Source organism: Melospiza georgiana, chromosome 2 (genome assembly GCF_028018845.1).
Source record: "Melospiza georgiana isolate bMelGeo1 chromosome 2, bMelGeo1.pri, whole genome shotgun sequence".
Lineage (NCBI taxonomy): Eukaryota > Metazoa > Chordata > Aves > Passeriformes > Passerellidae > Melospiza > Melospiza georgiana.
In genome coordinates this window covers 57,541,933-57,561,109 of record NC_080431.1, presented here as the reverse complement: position 1 = coordinate 57,561,109, position 19,177 = coordinate 57,541,933, and the positions used below count along the sequence as shown (strand labels likewise).

Here is a 19,177-nt window from a genome sequence, read left to right as displayed (position 1 = left end):
TTTCAAGTACCACTCCTTCCTTTTTAAAAAACCCAAATGCTCTCCTTGACTCAAGCTGTTAATTTTAGGACAAAAAACCCACAGCAATAAGGTTACAAGATACTTTGCATTTAGATCATATTTGTAGGGATATCACAACACTGTATGTATGAATTTCAGAGTCCCATGTCTCACAGAAATTCTTAGTATGGCTTGTGCTCTTACAGCACATGATAAAGGCAAATGCATTTTTGTGTGATAGATAGATAGATAGATAGATAGATAGATAGATAGATAGATAGACAGACAGACAGACAGACAGATAGATATTAACTGAACAAAATGCATATCATCCCTTATGGAAGAGTGCTAAAACAACTTTAACAATTGGAAAATATTAGTTCAGCTATAATCATTAGTACTATCTTGATTTGTAAGCAGGACAAATCAGCTTCTTCTAATGATTATTACCTTTCTGGATCTTAACCTGTATCTGTTTTTTAAAACATGTTGTTTCCAAGACAATTAAGAACTGGATGGTAAGAACTAGCACAGAAATGTAGAACATTAAAATGAACTATTTCACAAATACAAAAGAAGAGACAGCAGAAAAATCAGAGAATCTATTTAAATATTTATTTAGAGATATCAGCCTGAGGCCAAATGAACTTATTACATTTCAGTAAATGAACTTATTGCATTTCAATAATTGTATTTGTCCTCTCCTTTTAATTGCACCTGGGAATACAAAACATGGTGCAACTGCACCTGACTGGATAGCAATGATGGATAGAGTGGTGATAAAATTTTCCAAACATGACCTTCCTTCTCCAGCAGACAGATTTACAGAAGTGCAGCCCAAAGAAACAACTACTTTTTTGATTTCTTTTCCACTGGAATGTTTCTCTTTTCTGAGCAAACCAGGCAGAAAACAAGAAGAGAAAACGAGTGGCAGCTTTTTAAGAAGGACTCGCTTTGTTAGCTGTCACTAATTTACTACCTGTCTATGTTTCTGTGCCCTCAAGCAAGCAGACTACAAGGTTCTGGGTTAAAAAAAAATAGATGATACTTCACATTCCAGTACAGTAAGAGACTCAGTAAATACCAAATCAATTTGCTAACTAATTAACCCCTTCAATATCTTTGTAATGAACTGTCAGTTTTCTGTGGCTTTTTGTTGCTCTTTTTTCTTCAGAAGAGGAAAATGAAAACCATGGAGTCAAAGTATGCTTCCAGGCATAGTCTCCCATGAAATCCTCACGTGTTACCAGAGTGTCTAAGAATTCACCTTTTTCTACAAGAGAGGGAGTTTTCAGCAGAGCATTTGGTTGGAAAGATTAACTCCCTGAATAATTTTCTCATGTAGTCTTTAACTGCTTTGGTCTGCTGGTCAGACTGGCCCATGCCAAACCCGGCTGTCTCAGTGAGGCTTCACAGAAGTGGATGAAGGGCTCAAACAATTCTTCCTAGAATTTAAAGGTTATCAGTTTCCTATTTCTTTTAATTAGTTATCATGTATATACATGCAGGGAGTGTGGCTGTAGAAAAATGTGATTTATTTTGATTCATTATTACTTTGGATTTTTATTTTAAATAATGTTAGGAGAACTTAGAATTTTAGGAAGACATTCTTTCAAGATGCATTCAAAGCAAAAAGAAATAAACAAAAATTATTTGAATGGACCTATAATGTGAAAAAAAAACCCCAAACATTTTGTGATGACATCAAAATAGTTAAGAAGTGGGACGAAAACAAAGCTATGCGTGTGGTATTTTCTGAGCTCCCCAGATGGAGGAGGAATTGATGAATCTGACCCCATGTTCTTAAAAGGCTAATTTATTATTTTATGTTATTTTATATTATATTAAAGAATGCTATACTAAAACATAGAGAAAGGGTACAGACAGAAGGCTTAACAAGATACTACTGAAAAACTTGCAACTCTCCCTTCCAGAGCCCACCATAGCCTGACCATGATTGGTCATTAAGTCAAAACAATTCATATGTTGGATAAACAATCTCCAACCACATTTCAAAGCAGCAAAACACAGGAGAAACAAATGAGATAATATCATTTTCCTTTTTCTTTGAGGCTTCTTAGCTTCCCAGGAGAAGAAATCCTGGTGAGGGGATTTTTCCAGAAAATATGACAGTGACAATGTGTAATTTTTGTATTTTTCACTACTGACACAGATCAAGGCTGAGTCCTAAAGAAAGGTTCTGGCAAGTTGTCCTAGCATGGCTGTAACAGAGATGAAAAACACTGAAGCAGATGTGGGGAAAGTAAGCCTTAACTGACAAAAATAGTCAGTAATTCCTGTTTAAACCCTGGAGCTGGAGATCACCTCACCCATGACTGCTTGGTCAAAGGCAATGAGGACAGAGTTACTCAGTTCACTGCAATTTTTCTAGGACTATACCATCATTAACTATTTTGACAAATGAGAGAGAAATGTATTATGACAAGATTGAGGGCGAAACAGAATGGCTACAACTGCAAACGGCATAATCATTTGTCTTAGTGACAGGAAAAGGGAGCTTCAGTAATTGCCAGGAAATAAATGGAGTCAGCAGCGTTCTTTAATATGGGATGAACTGCTGTGTGCAGTGAGAAAGGCAAGAACCCACAGAAAGGAGCTAAGACAAATAAAGAGGGGCCAACAGCAGGTGATCAAGCAGATGGAAATCAGTGGGACTTTGCAGCCATGCAGAAGTAACCCAAGGAGAGAACTGACATCCAAAGGAAGAAAGGGCAAGGAGCAGCATGCTGACAGCCACATGGGCTGTCACTAGAGGCAACAAAAAGGCTAAGTGGGAGAAGCCAAACTGCATCCCTGTATCTGCACTCTCAAGTGACAGTGAATGAAGAGCAAGGATGCAAGTACAGCCTGGAGACAGCACTTGCAAAGCTCAGCAGCAGGAAAGCTTGGATCTGGACAGCCATCACATGACCCCATCAGGGCAGGAGGCTGAGCAGGCTGACAGGGCGTAGAATCCCAGAAGATGATGGGATAATGTGTATGTCTCAAAAACGATAGCTGGATAGCAACGGAGCCAACCAAGGATTGTTTGCACTAACAGACGAGGATTGCTGGTGTCAGTGCTCTGTGAGAAAGGAGAAGATGTGGCTGGAGACGGGGGCCATGAGGAGGGAGGTCAGCACTCTTCCTGGTCTAACAGCCTTGTTGTAGTTCCTGGAGATGAGCCCAACACAGTATCACACAAGCATGGGAATGAGGGCAAGACGTGGGCATGGGCTGTGGGAGGAGATCAAGACCATCAAAGTTCCTTGAAAAATGCATATTTTATGATTGGCTTTTCACAAATATTAAAATTAATATTATATGTGTTACGTTAGAAAGTCATGCTGTATTAATTTTCTTAAGTAGTGTGTTAAATATAGTTTTATGTTATAACATAATGTTAAAATAGAAACTACGCTATCTAAATACCTTTTTTAAAGAGAGGACTCACACTGAAATAGCACCCATAAGACACCTAAATCTTTCAGAGAAAAATAATTTATTGGTCTCTTATCGAGTCCTTTCGGCCTTGCTCAGCCCTGAAGGCGCTGTTAGGATTCAGAGGAAGAAGTTGACACTGACCAAACAGAATCCTGTGTTTGAATGGAATTTTGGCATCATGTATGAGGTGTACGAACATGCTGTTGCTTTTAAGGGTTAACGAGTGTCCTTTTTCAGGTTTGTGCTGCCCAGAAAGAGGTACCTGGACTGTCTGTAACTCTTTGTTTTTCTTATCTCATATTGTCCTATTCCAAATTGTCCAAATTATTATTACTTTAATTATATAGCTATTTTTATAACCATTTTATTACTATTAAACTTTTAACATTTTAAAAACAAGTGGTTGGCATTTTTCTCAAAGCTCTCTGAGCTATTTCCCAAAAGATCTGAAAGAGCAGACTGTGCACGATAACTAATTTGCATAGAAAGCGAGAAACCTGCCCATGAAAAGGTACCTCCCTCCAAAGCTGGGTAGCACCTCATTTTTCTCTTTTCTCTCTTTTCTTAATTTTCTTTTCCTCTCTCTGACCCCTCACCCCCTCTAATTCATCTTGTGAAAAACGCCAATCTCTTTGTTTTTAAAATGTTAATAGTTTAATAGTTGTTTAACAAAATTATTATAAAAATAGTAATACACGTAGAGTAATAATAATTTGGACAATTTGAATTAGGACAATATGAGACAACAGAAACAAAGAGTTACAGACGTCCGGGTACCTTTTCTGGGCAGCACATGCCCGGAAAAGGACACCCGTTAACAGAGGATTAACCCTTCAAAGCAATAGCCTGTTGCATATTCATACACCTCATACATGATACATAAATTCCATTCAAAGGATTCTGTCTGGCCAGTGTCAGCTTCCTCCTCATAATCCTAGCGGCATCATTCTGCCCGAGTGAGATGAGAAGAAGTTCGTTTCTCCTGATAATGGAGCAATAAATTCTCTTTCTCTGAAAGACTTAGGTGTCCTGTAACTGCTATCTCGGTGCGAGTCCATTCTTTAGAGAAAAAGTATCCTATATTGTATAGTTTCTATTTTAACATTTTGTTATGACCTAAAACTATATTTAACACACTACTTAAGAGAATTAATACAGCATTAATTTCTGACACAACACATATAATATTCATTTCAATATTTGTGAAAAGCCAATCATAAAGTAGGCATTTTTCACAATGTTTCGCTCTTTCCTTTCACCTGGCCCCTACATCCAAACCCACTGCCGTGCGCTTACACAGTAAGTCAGGGGCTAACAAACCAATTCCCACGCCAAGCGCGCAATATACTAATATAACTTTCTGATTGCTTGCAGACCCTCCGACTTCCACGCTCCTTTCGACCACGAGCATTTACCACCCGGGGCCAAACCACACTGGCGGCTCTAACACGGCCTCAAACGCTTCACGCCAGGGGTGCCGCTACAGCCCCGACGCAAATTCCCCCACAGCGCCCCGGGGGCGGCGCCGCCATTACGGGGGCCCCGCCCCTGAGCAGGCCGGGGCGCGTGCGCCCTGCGCGTGGCGCCTGCGCGCGGGCGGTGCGGCGGAGGCGCGGGAGGGGCGCGCTCGCTCGCTCAGGGACCGGCCGGGCCGGGCCGGGCACCGCCGCCCTGCAGGGCAGCCCCGCCGCCGCCGCTCCCGCCTCCTCCGCCTCTTCCTCCTCCTCCTCCTCGTCGCCGCCGCAGCAGCAGCAGCTGACGCTGCTCGTGATGCAGCCCGGCGGCGGCGAGGAGGCGGCGGCCGGGGCGGCGGGGGTGGTGCTGCAGCCGAGCGCCGACCCGCAGCTGCCGCCGTCCGCTAGCGGCGGCCTCATGGTGTTCTACGAGCTGGGGCCCCCCGGCGAGATCGAGGTGGGCGAGGAGGAGGTGGAGGCGGCGGGCGGCGAGAGCACGGCCAGCCTGGAGGAGCTGGAGGAGGAGGAGGCGGCGGCGCCGGGGGCTGCGGGCGGCGAGGCGGCGGCGGGCGGCGAGTGCAAGAGCTGCACGTACGAGGGCTGCAGCGAGACCACCACGCAGGTGGTGAAGCAGCGCAAGCCCTGGATGTGCAAGCGGCACCGCAACAAGATCTACAAGGACAAGTACAAGCGCAAGAAGAGCGACCAGGCCCTGGGGGGCGGCGGGGCGGCGGCCGCGGGGGGCGGCCCGCGGGCCGAGGTGAGGCGGGGGCGGCGGGGCCCGGCCCCGACACCCTCGGGTGCCGCTGGTCCCTCGGAGCTGGGGCTGCCCGGGGGCTGTAGGGATCTGTCAGACGGCCAGAGGACAGGGAAGAAGTTCAGGGCCGTCCTGCAGCTCGCTCTTCTTCAGCCGAACACCGTTTGTTTTCAGTTCTGGCGTAATTTGTGGAAGCTTACAGCTATACCAGGTTCCAAGAAAAAAGATATCGCTGGAAGATGATTCGCTTGCAGCGTGGCTTTTTTTTTCCCGTGGTAGGAAAGTATAGACTAAGAGATATGTCAGACTTGTTTCTCAGCTGGTGCTGAAGTGCGGGGTTTTAAAGTCACAAAGGCTTTGGGTATCAGGTGTACAAAAGTCAGTTGTGTAGGTTCTTCGGGATGCTTTTTGGTTTTTACTTTGATGTTAAATGGCAGGTAAATATTTCCACCGCGGCTAGTTCATAATTAACTTGTATAAGCTAATGTGTATTGTTTAGATGGGGAAATACTATCAGTGGGGAAACTAATGGTAATGTACATTTTTTAAAATACTCTTTTTCCTACAGTTTGTGACTCAGCTAGGGCCCTTCTGTGATGGTCGCTTGTACAGAGTTAGTGTTTCAGATCTTGTATTTAGATGAAACAAAAAAGGGAAATAGTTTTACACTTGAAGGTGCTGAGTTGTTTGTGCTCAAAGGGGTAGGTGTGAAATAGTGATTGTCAGAAGAAGAAAAAAATCTTACCCGGAGCTCCTGCTAAAAGCCAGGATGTCCTTTTATGTCATCGCAGCTGTGTCCGGAGTAGTGTGACTGGGAACTGATCTAACTGCAAACTGGCCACCAAAATCTTTTCCTGTTTCCATTTTTCTTCATGTAAATATAATAGTAACCATGCTGGGTGTCACACGAAAGAATCATCTTTTGTATGTCTGTAAAAGCCACGAGGCAGGTGCTTTTAAAAAGGGAAGTGTACATGTTGCTGCTAGGGAATGTTCTCTCATCTTCTCTTTCAGTTCAAAGGACTCGCTGAGGTTTTCCTGATGTATTCTGTAACTATAATTGATAAGTGTTGCATATAGTATTTTGGATTTTTGTTGAACCCTTGTAAGCTCTGTGGCTCTGTTACATTCTGGTGGTTTTTTCAGGTCTGCTACCTGGTGTGAATATTCACCTTGTTTTTGAATCTTGTTAGTGTCAACCTAATTTGCCAGGTAGTGTTTACATTAGGACAGTTCCTCTTGTGTTTGTGATACTTAGTCTGAGTTTTTTTCCTTCTCACATTGAAAAGGCATGGCATGCTTGTTTCCAGTGAAAAAGTTACACACTATTATCATCCATGCTGTTTTGTGAGCCTTTTCTAATTCGAGTAGCTACTTCTCATTTCAATAAGAGAGCACACATTATTGAAAAGGAGAATGAATTCTAGATTTATATACCAGCATGATTTTCCCTCTTCTCTCTTCCTTCCCTGATAGTTCATCTTGCTCAATTCATGATGTGTCTACACAAATACTTGTGCTAGTTTAGGAAAGGGGACAATATGGGAGAAGGGTAAAAATGCTGCATTTCATGTAGTGATGGGTTAAAACTTTTTGATCTGTAGCATGAGATAGTGATTATTGCATGTTGGAAGAGGGTGGGTTTTCTTTTCCCAGTTTGTGCAAGTGGAGATTGCTTTGAATGTAAGGAAATTAGGGCCTGAAGTTGCAGGAACAAGCAGGGTATTTAGTGCTAACTTTACTTTTTTACAGAGATGTTTGTTTATTGAGGCCATTTTCAGTAAAAGTTCCTACTAGAAGTTTCATTTTTCGCTTCTGTGGAGTGGATAGAAGTGAAAGATACTGGGATAGTTTTTTATTGTTCCTGCTTTTGAACTCTTTCAGGTAGATGGAAATATCAGTAAGTTTTGAATGTAATACACATAGGATTCAGCATTGGTTGAAATTTTACAAACCTTTCATATTTCCTTTAGAGCAGATTGTAGAGCCACATTGTACTAGTTTGTCTAATTCAGATGACTGTACAGGGAACAGAATAAACCTGGGGGGAAAAAAGAAGCCTGTAGCTTTGGTGTGTTCATCATAGTGTTCTGAAGTACGTTTTGGTACTACAAGGATTATTGTCATTCCTGCCCAATTACAAATGGTAAATATCATTCATTTCCACAAGCTGGAGGCTGACCTGTTGTAAATTACTTCGTTTTTAAGAAATGCAGTCAAATAAATTGAAGCCCTTAACTAGCCCTAGTAACCTGTTCAGTTTTGCAGTATAGAAGACTAACTCTGAAGATGCATTGCTTCACTCTTGCTGGTGAAATAGTGAAAGGAGGTGGAAAGAAGGGCCAGGTCTTGAATAGACAGATTTCCATTCCTGTGCTGTTACTTTGCTCTTCAGATTAAGGAGGCAAATGTTCTTTACTCTTGGGATTTTCTGTGTATGACTGTATCAGAGTTCATTGTCTGACCTCCCTTGTTTTTTGTTTTTGTTTTCTGTCGTGTGCAGGATAGTGCTGAAGGTTCAGTGTCTGTCACAAAGCAGAGAACAGGATCCATTGGAGATCGCCCAGCAAGACCTACTCTTTTAGAACAAGTATTGAATAAGAAGAGGCTGGTAAGTCTTGTTTTTGAGAGGTTTTGGATTCAAATAAGTAAAGGCAATGTAACAGTGTTTACCTGCCACCATTGTGAAAAAAGAAAATCAGTTTAATAAGCATGCACTGCAAGTGCATAATTTCAAATTTGAAACATGCTTCAGAGATGTGTGCTTCAGTCTCTCTGTGAAGAATACTAAGATGACTGAATTTAATGATCTGAAGTTCTGGTAGTAACAGATGGGGTGGTTTCTTTAGGGTAAATAGTGCCTACAGTATAACTGAGATGGTTTTAGCTTATTCAGGCAAAGCCTTGGGTAGAACAATGGTCTCATGTAAGGTTTACTGTGGTGTGTTTTAGAAATTGTAGATGTATCATATCAAACTTAAAGTTGTGTATATGTGTGTTGATAAAGCAAACTCTAAGCAAACAGTGTGATTTATTATATTTGCAGACTGCATGAATGGCGAGTCTTGTAAAGTTTTTTAAACGCTGGTTTCTCCTTTAACAAGTTAAGCCAAGTGCAGGGAAATCATTCAGTACCTACAGTTTGTTCAACTTCTTCACTACAACTTTCTTTGCTGCATGTTTTTGCAGTCTCTATTCTTCAAAAGCTATGGGACTGTTTATTTTCCTCTGTTACTTGTGCAATTAATGCAATTTAACAATCCTCATTATAGTGCTGTAGTGCTTGTTCAGAAATTTGGAAAGCTTTAAAAGAAACATCATGTCAGTCTTAGGTATACAACTACCTAGAGGTATTTCTTGATAATTCTTTCTCAGTAATAGCACCTTTTTAGTGATTGTGTCTAAAACTCAGAGGAGTATTCATAGCTCTTCAGTTTTCATGACAAAAACGAGTAATGAACTATGGAGTAATTTTCATATATTCTCTTGTTCTTCATGCCCTCTTGCTGTCCCCTTTCCTGGCTGTTTCCATGAACATGGCTTTTAATTAAATTTGAAAGGTATCTTATGAATTAAACATTATTTTTTTATAGACGTACAGCAACCAGAAGGTCTTCTAATAGATTTTCAGAGCTTTTGCACTAATTATGTCAAGGCTCCTTAAGAACTCAGGATTCCTTCCAGTATTCCTGAAATTCAGATTCTCCTTGATCTGGTTCTTGCTTCTCTCTTTCTCCTCTGACTTGCAGTTGCAGTACCTCTTTGGTTATATCACTGAAGTAACCATGCATAATGAGCAAGCATCTAGGGAATTCATTCAGCTGAAAAATAACCCTTTTCCTGTATTAATTTTTGGAAGGAATCAATTCCCAACCTGATTTGCCATTTTACCTTACAATCACTTGTGCTGCCACCATGCAGGAATGAGAGTGAACAACTAGAGTTGGATTACAGACTGCAGCTATTCAAGCCAGGAGCCAAATGCAAATACTTTTAGATACTTAGTCTTTTGATTGAATGCAGAGGAGTTTTTTAAGTCATTCCCTATGGATGGGCTTCTGTTTTGAAATGTTGGGAAATTCTGGACAATCAGTGAAAACCATAGAGTATCTTGAGTTGGAAGGGACCCACAAGGATCATTGAGTCTAACTCCCTGCTCCTCACAGGACTGCCTGAAACTAAAATGTGTGCAATGGGCATAGTCCTGATGCTTGAACTCTGACAGGCACATGAGCTTTGCTTCAGGATTACAATATTTTATTCATTTGTTAAACTGGTTTTGAGTGATCTGCAGTGAGAAATGTAGAAATTAGCTCAATTGAAGCACAGCTGTAGAACTGAAGCACAACTGAAAGATGTTTTGGTTCTAGTATGTCAATAAATTACTCCTGTTTGCTGTACTTACAGGGTTTTTATGATATTAAGCAACAGCAGTGGGTAATGTGGGAATTAGTGTAATGGAAAAATATTACTGTGGTAGCTATTTAACGTATGTGAGTTTTGTAAAATAAAGTTCACTTTCTCTCTCTTTCAGTCCCTACTCAGAAGCCCAGAAGTAGTGCAGTTTCTACAGAAACAACAGCAACTGTTAAGTCAACAAGCTTTGGAACAAAGGCAGCAACAGTTTCAAGGTGCACCTGGGTAATGAGGAAAGATCAATGATCTGCAGATGAGTCTGGTGCTGAAGGAGGGACAGGATCTGTATTTTGTATAAATACAAAGAATCTCAGTGTTTAAACAAAAATGGAAGTTGCTGTTGTTATGTATTTGTTTCCTGTTTGCACTTTTTGGAGGTTTTGAGCTGCTTGGGTGTCTGCAGACTTGTGAGCAGATGAGGTGGTGTTATGGAAACTTCCCAGTCTGACCATTCACAGGACTCTCTGACAGTCACTCTCCCAGTGCCAGAGACTTCAACTTCTGGGACCAAAGCTCCTTCACTGTGGGTAGCTCCAGTGATCTGACAGGTGCCCCCCCCGACTCCCTGCACACCTGGCTTACAGTCAGACCAGGTTTCCTTACTGGTTTGACCCCAGGTCTTGAGAACCTTGTTCCATAAAGCAATTTATTAACAGTGCAATAACACAGAAACAGCCTGGGCTGATGCCTCCAAGGAGGGATCTCAGACGAAGGAGCTCCTGGGCTTTTATACCATCACAGTGTAAGGCTCTTCCTCCTGAATCTTCCCTTCTGAGTCTTCCATTCCTGCCACATCCCGGTGTCCATTCACCTGGCTGGCCACTCACCTTCATGCCTTTTGTTATACAAAGAGTTGGCAGTTCACTGCCTCCTGTCATTGCTCCCACCCAGAGCTCAATTTGCATCTCAATCTGCATCTATAACTGCAGCTTATAAATCAACTACCTGCACCAGATGTGTTCCTCAACAGTTGGAAGGGACCTTGAAAGGTCATCCAACTCCCCTGCTCTGGACAGGGATACCTTTCATAAGACCAGCTTACTCAGAGCTCTGTCCAGCCTGGCCTTGAACACTTCCCAGGGAGGGGGTATACATACCCAGATTCTCTGAGCAATCTGTTCCAGTGCCTGATGACCCTCACAGTAAAGAATTTCTTCCTAATATCTAATCTAAATCTACTCTTAGTGTGAACCCTTATTCCCTTACTCTGTCCCTACATGTCCTTCTAAAAAGTCTCTCTCCCATCTTTCCTGTAGGCTCACTTCAAGTATTGGAAGGCTGCAATTAGGTCACCATGAAGCCACTGCTTTTCTAGGCTGGACAATCCCAATTCTCTCAGCCTTTCTTCATAGGAGAGGTCTTCCATCCCTCTAATCAGCTTGTGACCCATCTCTAGATTTGCTGTAACAGGTGGATGTCCTTCCTGTGTTGTGGGTTCCAGAACTGGATGCAGTCCACCAGATGGCATTTTCACCAGAGCAGAGGGGCTGTGATGGGTTGACTTTGGCTGGACATACAGATTTATAAATTTTCATTAGTGCCATCCCCTGTCCTTTCACAGATAGTTATTTTCCTATCTCAAGAGCATCCTCCACCCCTTCAGATGTCCAACAACTTACAACACAAATTGTTTTCCCCCCAGGGTCAAATCTCCATGGAGCACACACGGTTCTCCCCATCCTTCTACATTACTCACCAAGTACACCCAGGTATTTGAGCAAAGACAATCACATAAATGGGTTTGCCTTTTCCTATAGGGAGAGAAATCCACCCCGGTTTTCCTAGTCACTTCCCATGTATAGTATGGAGACCTTATCTCCTCCCCCAGTATGTAGGGGTTTTGTTTGTTCAGTACCAGGGAGGTTTGCAGATCTGGTGTTAACCAGCCAAATGGCTTCTGTTAAATTTACATCCCAATCCTTCCATGCCCCATTACCTAACACTTAACACAGTCTTTAGCAGGCTGTGTGATTGTGTTATACCACACAACCCCTTATCTTACAGGTGATAAGGGATGTGATGTCCACTCAATGCCATGTTTTTTTGCCCAAGAGTTTATTAGGTTGTTTTGAAAAGTAGTCCCATTGTCTGATTCAATTCTCTCTGGCTACCACGTTGCCACAAAATATGTCTCAAGATCTGAGATGGTGTCTTGAGCAGTGGCAGTGGTTTACAGGGTATGTTGCCAGCCATCCAGTTGTTACCATGGTGAGTATGTACCATATGTTTGGTGTGTTCATGGCAATGGTCCAGTTTGCCAGGCCTCACCATACGGGAAACCCAGCTGCTGCTCTGTATTCCAGGGAAAGTTTACTTCAGTGGCTTGGTTGATTGCAGCACATGCTTCTCATTCATGAATGATCTGTGCAATGGCCTCCATGGTCAGGTCAGTCCCTCATTGATGAGCACATCTGTTTGTTGCAGCTGATGTTTCATGGCCCCATCAGGTTATAAATGGCTCACCCTTCCACTCCCAGTCCAAGTGTACCTAAGTTAATTCAGTTTTGGCAGCCTTATCTACCTGTACTTCAGTGGAATGGGTTTTGGGCATGTGAACATCTCCCTGATACACATTTCCAGTCAAGTTTTCGACCTGTGCACTGATGTCCTGCCCCAGTGCAGGTGCAGTCCAGCCCAGATGGGTTTATCTTTGCATTGCCAATTGGTCCTCTTCCATTTTTGCAGCCCCCTCCATAGGTCATTAGCCACCATCCAGGAGTCAGGATAGAGATAGAGGCAAGTCACTTTTCTCATTCAGCAATCTCTCTGGCTAGTTCAGATGGTTTTGATCTCTGCAAACTGCCTTGACTTGCCTTCTCTTTCAGCAGCCTCAATGACTTGTTCACCTCTGATGGTTTCCTGCCACACAACAGGATCCATCACTAAATAGGGCATAGCCTCTTTCACCTTCTGGTTAACTGGTTGTGTGTGGGTTCTTCTTGTGCACAAGTCTTCTCGGCAATGCTCGGCAATCTTTGCCTTCTGGCCAGTCCATGATTTTTTCCAGAATTCCCAGTTGAGCTCATGTAATCAGTGCAACCCTCTTACTCCATGTAGCACTGGCTGCGTGATCTGTTATGAGGATGTTTCCTTTGACATCTGGAGAAGTCTTTTCCAATTATTCTCAAACCTTAATTTTAATATTTAATTTTTAATATTTAATTTGTTAATAAAAACTTGTTTATGGTAGCAGTGTTTAGCTGTACACCGTTTTCTACCAAAATTATAATAAACTAACATTTTTCTATATAAACATTTACAGTTAAGTCAGTCTTTGATGACAATCATTGATGGAAGTCAGTTACTTTCTGTGGGCATTGCGAAACAGAGTTCTGAAGCTGAGTCAGTCCAGTGGCATTAGCTAACAGCAATTGCTCAGGGATATGAGAGATTTATGTCCTGTAGAATCTTTCACTAAAGGCAAAGACAATATGCCATCAAGAAGTCAATCTAGCAGTTCAGAAAAGTACAAGTAGGTGATCTCTATTACCTGCAAATTAAGTAGGTTTGAAATGCTACATTGTGCATAGCATATAAAAGAATTTGCACTTAAAAGTTCCTAAAGCGATAAATGGAAAAAAACTTTAAAAAGTATCAGGTGAAAAGTATGAAACTGAGAGTTGGACCTTGTTACATGGAGTTATTTGAAATTACTAACTTCTTATATGTGAAATATAACTTAATTACAGTTCAGAATACCACTAATTTTTAAGTGACTAAATTAAATTATAAAGTTTTTAACTCATAGTAGTAAATAATTCAAAATTAGTCTCTTTCTTCTCAAAAAGGTATAGTTAATAAAGTCTTTTATTAAGACAACAGATCTCTAATCAGCTGCAGTGCTAGACTTCACAGGTTTTCAACCAATTAAAATGAACTTGCAATTTATTGGGTTAAGAATCCAAACACTATATTATGTAAATGTTAAATCCCGTGTTTTATTTATAAAAATCATTTTGTATTAAGCCACATTTCTGAATAGAGGTTATCCAAATGGGTTAGGTGCTTATTATCAAGTACTACTTTTATATTGCAGCAGTTTGATCCACTAAATAATATCTCTTCAGCAGTATTTGTTAGTCCTGTGGATTTTTACATGTTCTGCTTTTTGTATTTATACAACTTGTTCTGTGGGGATTTATTGTGTTTAGCATTGTGCAAATTGTTCTTTGAAAAAGAACTTGAAAAACTGTATAAACAGTTCTGGACCAATAAGTGAGTAAAATCTTTGGTTTTTCTTTAAAAAAAAATTCTGTTCTTTTTTCTTTTGTTAAATTTGTATGGGTTTTTCTTCCTGTGCTAAAACAGCCAGCTCTGACTAGAAGGAAATTTTGTGTTTCAAGGTTTTGTTATAGAAAATTAATTTAAATTAAGCAAAAATAGGTTACTTTTCAGTGAATAAGAATATAGTGAAAACATAATTGGCAAAAATTGTAGAATAATGTACTTGATTTTGTTTTAAATGGTCAATTTTTAAAAGGTGAACAGATCATTTACGTGGACAGATCTGATTAACCTTTTTTGAAACCAAATCCCTCAGGGCAGAAAATTGGCACAGGGAGTGTTGTTAAGACAGTGCCAAACAAGTTATCTATGTCAAAAAATGTCAGGTGCTGAAGCACCTGTATAGAGGTGTATAGTATAGTATAGAGTATAGAGAAGTATAGAGAAGTACAGTAGAGTGCATCTCACCTATCCTGTATTTTTGATGGTCTGTGATAGCAGCACCATCAGGCCGGTGCAGACACTGGGAGATGTGCTGGTAGCAGTGCTCTCTTGTTTGGGCAGAAGATTTCTGAGGCCCATTATGTTGTCTACTCCTTTCTGTTATTGCAGAACAAAATCTGAATTTTAGGAAGATGGAAACACAGTACTTATCTAAGAGTACATTCTTATTATAGCTCTCATTGTCCTTGAGCAGTTGAAGAACTGTGCAGCTGCAAGTCTGTCTTTCCACTTATGTCAATCTGGTCCAGAGGGAAGGTGTCACAGGGCAGCATCATTGTTCATTGATTGCCTGTCAGATCAGAGCTGTCACCATCCAAAGAAAACTGAACCATCCTCTTGAATCATCAAATCTATCACAGGACAGTGAGGGATTCATATACATGGAGATTTTATGCTGAATTAATTTTCAATACCTTTTCTTGTGTCAAGCATCCCATTACTCATTTACTGCAATGAGATGCACTAAGTGAGTAATGGGATGGTTCCTTTTGCCTAAGACTGATTTGTATGATAAAGACTTTCTAAATGCTCCAGTTCCCAAAGTCACTTGTGGTCATACTGGGACCTACAGCCAATCTCTTTGAAAGAGAAGAATGGGAGACAACAAGAGAAGGAGCTCTTAAAACAGAAATGTCTTTATTAACAGTAAAACACAAGACATGAATAATCCCTTTTACAATAGAATAATTCTGGCCAAAGAAAGTGGAGTGCATTAAAAAGTGTATTGTTCAGACTAGATGTGTTGTCTTCAGAAGGCCTCAAATCAAATGCAGCAGGAGGAATGCTTGAGAAAGTGTCCCCTTGGTTAGCAGTCATTCCATTTTTGTTGGTATGACATGGAATGGAATAGAGTACTCTGGGGCTGGTTGGAGGACTCCGAGCTGCCAGGGTCTCTCGCACTCCTGAATTTTTCATTCTCCAGAAGCAAGAGCCCAAGTATTGTTCTTTATACAGCGACCTACGCTGGCTGACAGAATGTCACAAACCGTGAGTAATACTTGTGGATAGTGCAGATGTTTTGCTTTGCTTCTGATGGAAAACAGAGGGCAGAATTATTCATAGACATGAGTGACTCTTGTTAATCTGTGGATGACTCACAGTGCTTTTCTCACCAGACTGATAGGTCACAGTTAACACAACCCCATAGTTAACACTCCTTGCTCAAATCCACCAATTCATAGAGCTTTGCAACTAAATGGCTTCGTTGATCCACACAAAAAGGCCTGTTTCTTCACTTCTTGTCTCACTTCTCAACCCCATTAATATCACAGAGGTGATATGAAATGAAGGTTTAAATTGCTAACACTGACTTATCTGCAGAAAGCAGGCTGTGGTACATTTAACTTGTACTTTAACAGTATTATAAATAATTAAAAACTCCAATTGCTTGAGTAAGTGAAAAAAAATTATCTGAATGCACATTATGTCTGCTCATCATTATGTTTGTTCCCTTGCCCTTGTTTGCAAAGCTTCTTATGGACATAACTGTGAAATAATAAGACAACACACACTTTAGCATCAAATAAACCACTTTGAATATGACGTGCTTGCTCACTACTGTGAAAGTGCAAGGGGTCAGATTTTACCAAGATTTCTCTAGCTTTTCTTTGCTGATGAGGTCTGTATTTAAAATTATTAACTGGTTGGTCTATTTCACCCTATGCTATTCATATGCAATATTATTTGAATACTAACACAGAATATAAAATAGCAGCATCCATGGATAATAAAAACACTATGACTGAAGATTAAAATGTGTTCACAATTAGCTGCAAATGTTCACATTGACCATAATGGAAGAGTAGCTGATTCTGGAGGACATAGTGGTTATGTCTACCTTGCGTGAGAGACATGGCCTGCAAATTAGATTTGTTATCTATACAGGCACCAAGTTTGCAAGCATGGCCCAGGTGCAAGTGGAGGTGTCCTCTTGCTAGGATTCTCATGTGTCTCACCTCCCTGGCAGAGAAATGTGGCATCAGTATGGCAACGTAATGTAAGGCACGCCTGGGCAGGGTGTCTGGACAGCCCTGGGGTGAACATGTAACAGGATTCTGGCTGTTCCTGACTGTTCTGGAACTTCCTGTGGGTAGATGATGGGTACAAACCAAAGGCTGTGTTCTGTGCTGGTCCCCAACATGCGGAAGTGTCTGTCTGTCCTAGACACACAAAGAGATTTCTCTCAAATGAACAAAGACTAAATGCCCACTCAGACTTCTTGTATCTTGCAGAAGGGTACTCCTGGAGCTGCCATGAGGAACAAGCCCTGTTTCAGTGGCTGCAATGAAGCCTCCAGGTTGATCTCCAGGTTGATCAGCCTCATAGATCTCAAGTCTCACAGAATCTCTCTCCCTGCTGCAAGATAAGACTGTCTTTTTTCATGGTAACTTGACCTCTTAGTTGCTCTTAGGGAAGCACACTTATGTACTGTTAAAAATCTGATTTCATAGTCAGGAGTCCTCATGAAGGTTCCTGCTGACTCTTTTTCTTTGGGCACTGCAATTTCCCACCTTATCTTGTAATGAGCTGGTTTGTTGCAATTCCCAGGTTCGATGCTCTCTCCATATATAGTCCACAGCTTTCAGTAGTGCAGTTTCTGTTCAGACTCCATCTTTCTTTGAGGAGTATATGCTGGATGTGTTTGTAGTGTCCTTGGACAATGCCCTGAAGCTGAGCTCCTCATTAGTCTTGTGGTGAGGCAGAGGATAATCTTCCAAGTTTGGTTCCCAAATGCAACCAGAGCTTACTCTCTGGAGCACATGGGACACCATTTGCCCCACGATATCAGATGGCTTAATCGGGAAGCTGGCACATTCTCCCAGGCCAGGTGTATAGCAAAAGCCCAAGCAAGGATTGTGGTAATTCAAGCTGCTCCTAAAACAGGCCTTGAGTGGCTGCCTGGGCAGGTACTGCCTTATACCTCCAGTGATGACCACTGGGCTTATCTGGTTGTATGCTCCCTCCTCCTCCTCAGTATCTTCATCATCTCAGTGCACTTCTGGCTACTGGAACACCCATGAACTGTAAATCCTTTATAAAAATTTTCTCAGCCCCTTCAGTGAGGTCTCCACTCACTCAGAAGGGCTTGGGTTCAGATGTTCAAGTAACAGCTGGGTCTCCAGGTTTCTCCAGAGCAAGGAAGTCTTGTTCCTGGCTTGGTGGGCATCTGGGACATCGTTGTCATCAAATAGTTTGGGTTGGAAGTGACCTTTAAAGATGATCAAGTCCCAACCTCCTGCTGTGGGCAGGGACTCTCCTGTAGACCAGGTTACTCAAAGCCCCATGCAACCTGGCTTTGTACTTCTCTGGGACAGCTTTTCCTGTGCCAGTGTCTCCCCACCCTCAGAATAAAGAATTTCTGCCTAATATCTTAACTAAAACTACCCTCTTTCAGTAAAGCCATTACTCACTTGTCCTATAACTACATGGCCTTCTCGTGATATAAATCTACATTTTAGGCAGCACTTCTCAGCTTTGAAAAATGGTATTTAATTACTCTACTTTATGACTCATTGTTCTTTTTTTGTTGTGTTTGATTTTGCTTGTACTAAGTTAGGTTATGTGGAGCTAGGGGAAGAGGTGAATAGTAGAGAGGATGTAATGTTTCTTTCCTTTGCTGAGTACCAGGTAGTGCTAAAGTATTCCTAAAATACTTTGTAGTTGTACCAGAGCAGTCTTGATCCAAGAACATTAATCTTATACTTGATACCCCTTTAAAGTTCCTAAATTGATCAGGCTTTTTTATTAATTGTTTCCATGCCGTCAAGAAGCCAAGTCTCTGCCTGAGCTGTCTCTGTAAATCCAGCTGTTTGTGCAACTCCTTAGTCACTGGTGAGATTCATTTGTAGAGCTGATAGACAAAGATGGGTGTTGTAAGTCAGGAAGAACAAGAGCAGATTAGATAAGGTTACAGTCACAATTGCCTTGTTTTCTGCATTTTAAGAGGGGTGTGGTGAATATACATTTACAGTGAGAGATGTTTGGAGTGCTGATTTTATGCTGAGGGAACACTAATATGAAATAGCTAAGGAGAAAAATGTTTCATCCTGAAAGTGCTGCTAGCAGAGAGCTCCTTCCTGTGGCAACCAGTTATGACTGAATCTCCACAGAAACCCAGAGGATGAAGTATATTGGAAGGGATCTCACCATGGCATCAAGTCTGACACCCTGTTCCTGACAGGGACTGCTTGAACAAGGTTGCTCAGGGTAGTGAAAGTCTTGACACAGTACCTGCTGGAGATATGGAAGGGATTTCCTCAAGTCCAGCTGATGCTACTTTGGGCCACAGTTACCTTTCAGACTGAGCTTGCCGAAGCATTCTGATGAGGAGTAAACACGTTGGTGGAATAGCAGCTGATGGGGAGGGCAAGCACGTGCT

The 19,177-nt window shown here is 41.6% G+C and overlaps 1 protein-coding gene across 1 annotated transcript; it reads left to right on the top strand.

The window, feature by feature from the left end:
• The first annotated feature begins 2,218 nt into the window (after positions 1 to 2,218).
• RFXAP (regulatory factor X associated protein) lies at positions 2,219 to 10,404 on the top strand. Its single transcript, XM_058045510.1, has 5 exons — positions 2,219 to 2,263; positions 3,019 to 3,135; positions 4,819 to 5,658; positions 8,159 to 8,266; positions 10,190 to 10,404. The coding sequence occupies exons 1-5, from the start codon at positions 2,219 to 2,221 to the stop codon at positions 10,298 to 10,300; spliced, it is 1,221 nt and encodes a 406-aa protein (XP_057901493.1). The 3' UTR covers positions 10,301 to 10,404.
• The last annotated feature ends 8,773 nt before the right edge of the window (positions 10,405 to 19,177 follow it).